Here is an 8,514-nt window from a genome sequence, read left to right as displayed (position 1 = left end):
TTTATGACAGCAGGTCAAATTAATTACTACATAACTTATGATGTATTCAGGGAGATTTCATTGGAAATAGTAAACACACGTTTCACAGAAACAAATATAGAAAAGTTAATTAGCATATAGAAATTGCTCTTATTGTAAGATAAAAAATTGGTTGTCACCTAATTATGTATTAAAATTTAATTATTAACATAATGGTTCTGATGTTGAGTCAATGTAGGAGGAAATGTATAAAACAAGTCTACTACATTAAAGTTCTTAATGATAGCTAGATACATAAATTATATTCAGTAAACAGAAAATAATACAGCAAAGATTTTAAATGAATGTAAATAAGACAATTAGATGAAGGCATCAAAAACTTTGGAGACAGGTCTCCTAAGAACACTTACATATTGGATAATGTGGATAAGTTTTCTTACAGTTGGGACACAGAATAAATAAATATCTATTTTTCACAGAGCAATGGAAACAGCAAAGTACTTCCCTCATAAGCCCCAGCCTAGAAGGCAAGATATCCAGGAGATGCTGACAGAAGTGGGGTTGTCTGTTGACTACTGGCTGCCTAAGCTTCAGGAAGACTTGGGTGTGACCTGTGCCCAGGCCTTACAACACTTAGAAGAACAAGAGCTCCAGAAGCTGAAGTCCCAGACACAATACACATGGGAAGAAAAGGCTCTGGAGAAGCTGCTTGACCTCTCACAGCCAAACAGTGTTGCAGAGTTCCAGGAGACTCTTGGGGAGATGATAAGGAACAGGCAGCAGCAGGCAGAAAAGGCACTGCAGGAACTGAGGGCCTTGCAGTCAGAAGGGAAAAACAGACAGGAAGAGGAAGTGAAGAGGAAAGAAGCAGACCTGAGGCAAGCAATGGAGATCCCAGAAGAGTGCTGGCCAGGGCATGAAGTACCACTCAAAGATATCACTGAAACAATGGAGAAACATCTTTGTCACATAAAAGCAACAATGATAAAATGTCAAAACTTCTCAGAGAGAGATCTGCTAAGATTCACATCTGGTGGGCTGATGCTGCAGGGAATTTATAAGACCAGCCACCAAAAGGACTTGGCAACAAGGAGAGAAGAACTACTTAGGGTCCCCAAGGAATTGTTCTTCTTTGGATCTGAGCAAGGAAAACGGATGGAAACAAAAGAATTCACATCTTCTAAAGAAGAATCCCTGTTCACTGAAACTGTGGAGAAGTTTGGTTTCCAGTTAACACTTTTAGCCAAGGGTGGAGGCTGGGGATTTAATTTGGAAGGTGGAATGGATACAGTCAAGCATTTAGAATCCAAAGACATCCAGCAATCACATTCTAAGCACACTTATTTTTGCTCATCGATGTTCAAATACAACCCACTAGTCTCCTTCCACTTTTGCAAAGATCAGCTTCAGCTCTCCACTGCTGCTCTCAAGGAACTGAAAATCATTGAAGAACAACTGGAACACACTGATGGACCAGACAGATTCCTTGTAGTCAGGAACAGGACAGACAATTTCTTCAACAGATTTGGCTCTCATGCTAATCAAGGCCCTCTGCACCTTGGGGGAATCTACTGGTGGAAGGCCTTTTCAGATGGTTTCAAAAGTGACCAGCTGGATCTTGTGAAGCAGCAGACAGAAGAGGCCTTGGATAGTTACATAAGAGAGAGCTACAATGGCTTCGGAGTTGAAGTTGGGGGAGGGATGACAACATCAGACATACAGTCAGCAAGATCCTATAAAAATTCAGCTGATGAACAGCTCCAAATCAAAATCCAATTGTCTGTGGCCCAGATAGGTGGACCACCAGAAGCAAATGGAATTGTTCAGTGGACAACTGGCCTTCTTGCTAGCAACAAAACCTGGTGTGTCATTGACCGAGAACTTCAGCTGGTACCCATTTGGGACATTATCCTATCAAATCACAGAAACAATTTTAAGGACCCCTTTCTGGTGGCTAACTGCCTGGCAGAAAACTATACTGCTCTGACAGGTCTTGCTGCCCACATCCAGCCTGGAGAACATATGCCAAGTACCATAAAGGAAGCAGAACTTTTCCTGAATGATGTGAAATCCTGGGAGGTGTCAGATCCTGAAAAACAGCTTAACTGCCTGATGTATTTTATGCAAACATTGGCTCACAAAACAAAATGTTATGATGTTTGGATTAATACATGCCTCACAAATTGTAATCTACAAAATTTTCTTATAAACACTGTCAACTTTTGCAAAAAATCTTCCACTAAAAAAAATCAATTTATTAAATCTCAATTCCGCAGCCTTCTAGAACCTCATGTACACAAAGTGAAAAACTTTCCTCAGGTGAAGTTGATCATGCTGTGGATCAACCAGACAGAGTCAGAGGAACACCAAATCAAAATCACTGAATTGTCTGAATTCTTGAAAAATTTAAAAGAAATCAAAATATTTCTCACAGAAGCAACCATGACATCCGAGTCCCCCAAAATACTGGAAGAGGCTCAAAGAAAGGCTACAGGTGATGTCACCACAGTTCTTGGGGACTTCTTGAACTATCTCAGAGAAGCAGAGCAGCCAGACACGCAGCTGCTACTACTCTCCATTGCAGCTGGTGCAGGCTATCAGCTGGAAAGCAATGTTTTCCAGCCTCTCCTGGGGTGCACTGAGTTAAATTTTCTCCTGGAAGAAATACAATCTGTCCAAAACAGATATCAGGAGCTAAAAACTATCTGCACTGACAGTGCACATGCATTCTTAGTTCTCAAAGCTCTGAAAGCCACAGTTGGAATCTCACCCATTTCTCCAGAAGAAAAAGCACAACGCTTGACATTAGCAAGGCAGCATATGGAACACTTACTTTGTACTAAAGTTGCACACCTCCTCACAAAATTTGGAACCAATCATGATTGGGAGAATCTAGAGAATAATTTGAGATTACTCATTGATGGGAACTATGAAGATACCATATCTTCTTTGCAAATGGATGAAGTAAAAAAGCAATTGCAAAGTCTCCTGAATAAAAAGGAAGAAACTTATGAACAACAAAATGATGATAACAATAAAAAAGAGGTAATAGAAAAAGGACCTTTTCTAGATTTACTCCAATGTCTGGGTCTAGAACATCACTACCCAAAAAGGATGAGCAGAGCTGACTTCCATCTGATCTATAAGACTTCTGTATACAACACACAGCCAAGATCTGAACAGGAACTTCCTTTCTATTTCCTACAAAAGCTATTGATGCTAGATTGTGGGTTCAGATATCTTGTCTTCAAAAATGATGGAAATGCAGATGCCCAAGACTCTATTGGTCCCTCCAACCAGAAAAATGATGTTATTGATCCATACGAAGAGCAGCTGATTGGTAACAGTAATGAAGTCACTAATTCTTCACCCACTGAGTCCCGGCCCCACATTCACCCAATGGACATCCAGATGGCCATTTTTCACTGTGCAGATGATCTGGCCAGACAATACATTTTGTCCAAACTTTCCATATGTCAGTTTGCACTCCCCCTTGTGGTACCAGTTCCCAACACATCTCAGATGGAATTCTCTCTTTGGTCTCTCAGACAAATCAGGAAAAGTTGGAAAGAGTCAAGTAAATCAGCACAGGATAAGAGCTACAGTCACAGGAATCAGCAGATGTGCTGTGTCTCTACCCCCATAGTGTCCTTCATTAGAGTTGGAAATTACTTCTATGCTTCCAAATCTCAGATCATGAACTCTCTCCTTAATAGACATAAACACGATGTGTTTTTTCACAGGCACTGCAGAGGAAGCACTAAATATTGTCTCCTGATGGAGGGAGTGGTGGAGATCTCCTGGTTCTGCCCTGGGGGTCAAGGTGAGGACAGATTTGATAAGTGTGTGGCCTTCACCAATCTTCATGGAGATGCGAAGGACCATAGGCAACAACTCAGCTTCCTTAAGGATATCTCTTCTCTCATTGTGATCCTCATGTCCACTTCTGATAACAATAAAGAAAACCAAAACCTTGTCAGAAACCTGTGGCACTCATCAAAACCTGTGATCTGCCTGATAGATGACAAAGAAAAAATCATGACTAATCATTCAGACAGAAGGGTGAGGATTGGCATTAGGAATAGAAATGAAGCAGAATTAACAGAAGAACTCACGACTGCCATTGAACATTTACTAGAAGTCTCTGGCACTTCTCTCAGTATAGAAGACTGTTCACAGATGGCTCAGAAACAAGGATTCATGATTGATGAAGATCAAAGAGCATTGAAGGAGGCCAAAGAAAAAGCACAGACAAATAGGAAACTCCTAGAGCAATCCAAGGTATCTCAGATTAAAGAAAACTTGCTCCCCCTTCAGGGACAACTGTGGCACCATTGGTGTAAGAAAGACAAAGAACTCTATCATCTGCGAGAAAAAGGGCATCGGAGCATTGAACAACACAAGAGTGACATTCAGAAAGAAAAACAAAAAATACGGTGGCAGCAGTTTAAAAAGGCCTTCCCTCTCAATGATTTCATGCAATCTGTCCTACACATTCTCAAAGAAGACTCAGAAAATGACCTCAAATTCTACTTCTTATACTGGTTAAGTGTGGTTTTGGAAAATCTAACTATAGAACACTTGGAAATTTTACATGGAAAACAACAATATTTGTGGTCACAAGTACAGGCAGAAAAACAGAAAGCACAGAAGAGCAGCTCCCTGAAACTCTGGCAGAAGCAGATAGAAGCCATTTCTACCAAGATTCTTAACTGTACTTTAGGAATTGAGCACCTTCTCCGAGAAGTTGGCCAGATCTATGAAGCTCTGGAAGAAATTTCTTCCTCTAGAGACAGCCTTTTTCTCTGCCTCCCCCAGATTGCTGCAGATTTGATGGTAGCTGGGGTTTCCATTGAGCTGATGGATGGAGATGCTTCATATGTGCCTCTAAAGTGGGTGGCAGCTGTTTTGGACAAGATATCAGAGAAAGTGGGAGACAAAAGACTGTTTGTTCTCTCTATCCTTGGCCTACAGAGCTCAGGAAAATCCACCCTACTGAATTCATTGTTTGGGCTGCAGTTCACAGCCAGTGCAGGCAGGTGCACCAAGGGGGCCTACATGCAGCTCCTGAAGGTGGAAGAGACATTCACAGAAGAACTTGGCTTTGATTTTGTGCTTGTTGTAGACACAGAAGGACTTCGGGCTCCAGAACTCAACAACAAATCCCGGAATTGGGACAATAAGTTGGCAACATTCGTCATTGGCCTTGCAAACTTGACTCTGATCAATATTTTCGGGGAGAATCCTTCAGAGATGCAGGATATCCTGCAAATTGTTGTCCAGGCCTTTCTGAGAATGAAACAAGTGAAAATCTCCCCCAGTTGCATCTTTGTCCATCAGAATGTGGGAGACATTACAGCTAAAGACCAAACTGTGGAAGGACGAAGGAGACTGGAGCAGAGACTGGATGAGATGACCGCATTAGCTGCTGAACAGGAAGAGTGCTCAGACATAACCCGCTTCAGTGATGTAATTAAATTTGATGTCAATAGTCATGTCTACTACTTTGCTCACCTCTGGGATGGTAATCCCCCAATGGCTCCTCCCAATCCTCACTATAGCCACAACGTCCAGGAGTTGAAAACTGGGATTCTTAGGATTGCCCAGCAGGAATTTAGTGGAAGGATCTTGAAGATCTCAGATGTGAAATTCCGAGTTCAGGATTTGTGGAAAGCACTGGTCAGCGAGAACTTCATTTTCAGTTTCAGGAACACTCAAGAGGTCATAGTCATGAGCAAACTGGAAACCATTTATAGTAACTGGACCTGGGAGCTGAGGAATTATGTGCTGGAGTTACAGAATCAGCTGAACAATCAGATTCAGAATGGAAAAATCCCGACTCTCACAATGAATACACTAGAGGGTCCAGTGAGTACAAAATATGAAATCATCAAGCAAAAATTTGACAAGTATTTTCAAGAAGACCCAGATAGTGAAACATTGGTTCAATGGAAAGCAAATTTTGAAAATAAGCTATTAATGCTTAAAGATGCACTTATTTCAGACACCAGAAGGAAATGCAATGAACTCATCAGTCTTAAACAAAGCCAAGAAAGACTAGATAATCAAAAGTCACATTATGAAAAGGAACTGTTAGAGATGAGCCAAAAGTTGGCTTTGAGTGTGAACGGTAAAGAATTAAGTGATGAAGAGTTACATAAGAAATTCAATGAAGTTTGGACAAGTTGGATCTACAATGTGTCTTCTACTGTACCCCTTGTCACAGAGCCTGACATTGATTCAGACGCTGAAAACATTTTCCTACTGTGTTTCAGAAAGGACAAAAATATTACAGAAAGACTAAAGAAAAAAAATGGAGAAATGTTTGACATCAATTATGACAAGCATGTCCAAATGAAAACAAGATATTATATAATTTCAAAAAGTTTAGAACCTTGCCACAAAGAGTCAATTAATGCAACTACCAACAACATTTATTTAAGATTTGATGATATAATTAAAAACATTTGGAAGCAAAAGCGTGATTACAGTCAGCATGATTTTCATAAAATACCGATGATAATAGAAAATGAACTGAAATCTGTTTCCCCTATGGAAAACTACACATTTACCAGAGACTACACCATTGACTTATCCTTGTGCTTATTCCAAAGGGCATCTAAGAGTTTCAAAGAAATTCATGATGCATTTAAAAGAGCAAATGATCCTGTGAACTATCTGGAGAGCAAGAAAGACAATTTCTTCATGAGTTTTAAGATCTCCTGTCAAGGTGCCACATCCATTACATCCTTTGTGGACTTCCTGTGGCTCGAGCTCACTCCTGCTATCTCTGCCACTATATGGGAAATGATGGGTCCTAAAGTAGCTGGGGACATGAGAGTCACTTGCCCTGCATTCAGTGGAAACAGGGCTAACCTGGAGAAACATGTTCTCATTTCTCTGGCAGAAAAAGAAAACTTTGATAACTATTGGCAGTACATTCATCATCCAGAATCCTTTTTCAGGGATTACATTAGAGACCACATTAGAAGATACTATTCAGAAAAAGAAAGTGAAAAAATAAAGACTTTTTTGAAAATAAGTCTAGAAGACATAAAGAATGCCATCCTCTCTGCCATTCATAAGACCACAGAAGTAGCAAATGAAAGCAGCACTGCTTCTCACTGGTTGGATTTGTTCTGTGATCACCTAGGGAGCAACCTGATCTTTCCAAGGAGAGACCTCATAAGCATCGAGCACCAGGAGATAAAGGACGCCGAGTTTCTCAAAGAAGCCATGAGTGCAGCTTTGGATCCTGCACTAAGGAAAGTCGAAGAGGACTTCTCAAGTAAGCCCATAGATGAAATGGTTCCTGACGTTGAGAAAATTCTCTCTGAACATCTCTGTGGCTGCTGGAAGCAGTGTCCTTTTTGTAAAGCAATTTGTACCAACACCATTCCCGAGCATGCTGGAGACCACAGTGTGCCATTCCACCGTCCTCAGGCTGTCAACGGATGGCATTATCATAAAACAGATTACTTTATCATTAACTGCTGTACTACTTCTGTAGCAAGTGATTGTTCATTTATTTTAGATGACCTCCAGAGGTTCCCATATAAGAAATATCGAGCAGCAGGAGGTGATTTTGCCACATGGAGCATCACCCCAGACTCATCTGCCCAGCCATATTGGAAATGGTTTGTCTGTCACTTCAGATCAGAGCTAGAAGAGAAGTATGGGAAAAAATTTACAGACTTAGGTACTATTCCAGATTCATGGACCAGAATCACAAAGGAAGAAGTACTTGATGACTTGAAAAATTAGTAATTGCCACACACAAAACACTAGCACTGCCCCACACATTTCACATTAGCCTAGGATACCTAATAGCAATTTAGTTATCATCTTCAAAGTTCTACCTTTAAAATGAAATAAGTTAATATTTTAATATTTGAAGATTTTCTTTAAAAAAACTTTTTCTCCTTTGATTTCTTCTGCTTAAACATAATGTGCTAAACATGAGAATGTATGATAAAATCAGTAACCATTCAAAAGCCTCTTTCATACTTGATTATTTTTAATATGCATTTAAATGTATAGTGACTCAGAAAAAGTTGTCTTATTAGAAGGAGATGCTAGTATTTTTGGCTGTGACAGATTCCTTTAGAATAACTGAGTGGGAAACTCAACCAGCATATACATCTGGGGAAATGCTACAATCTGCCTTAAATTAGTTTAAATAAATGTTTTCATCCATTCTAGTTATCAGAAAAGCTTTCTGATTTTCATTGTATCAACCTTCATTAATTATTAAGAATGCCAAAGTAGAGCAATTTAAATAGCCTCTGTTCTGGGGGGAAAAAGTCACATTTTCTCAAAATAAAGTCATGGATTCAAAAAGGATTTTCACACAAATAAGGGGAAAATAAAAAAAATACCTAATTTTTCATATTATATTTTTACTCTTTTTCCATTATATCTTTGTGTATTTCTGTTCATCATTGAAAAACAAATACAAATCACTAAATTGAAACCTGGAGTACATAGCTACAAACTCTATAACCTGTAACAGTGACATGCCTGTAAGTTGTACAG

The 8,514-nt window shown here is 39.7% G+C and overlaps 1 protein-coding gene across 1 annotated transcript; it reads left to right on the top strand.

Annotated features, from left to right (window-relative positions):
- The first annotated feature begins 462 nt into the window (after positions 1-462).
- LOC121457374 (interferon-induced very large GTPase 1-like) lies at positions 463-7,743 on the top strand. The gene has a single exon (XM_041666045.1). The coding sequence runs from the start codon at positions 463-465 to the stop codon at positions 7,741-7,743; it is 7,281 nt and encodes a 2,426-aa protein (XP_041521979.1).
- Positions 7,744-8,514: the final 771 nt, after the last annotated feature.

Source organism: Microtus oregoni, unplaced genomic scaffold (assembly GCF_018167655.1).
Source record: "Microtus oregoni isolate MIOR12 unplaced genomic scaffold, Mior012 000016F_ref0000370, whole genome shotgun sequence".
NCBI classification, from domain to species: Eukaryota; Metazoa; Chordata; class Mammalia; order Rodentia; family Cricetidae; genus Microtus; species Microtus oregoni.
Note: the sequence above shows the minus strand (reverse complement) of the source record. Positions and strands in the feature narration are given on the sequence as shown.

Coding starts and splice junctions, on each gene's coding strand:
- LOC121457374 (XM_041666045.1), top strand. CDS start 463: ATGGAAACAGCAAAGTACTTCCCTCATAAGCCCCAGCCTAGAAGGCAA.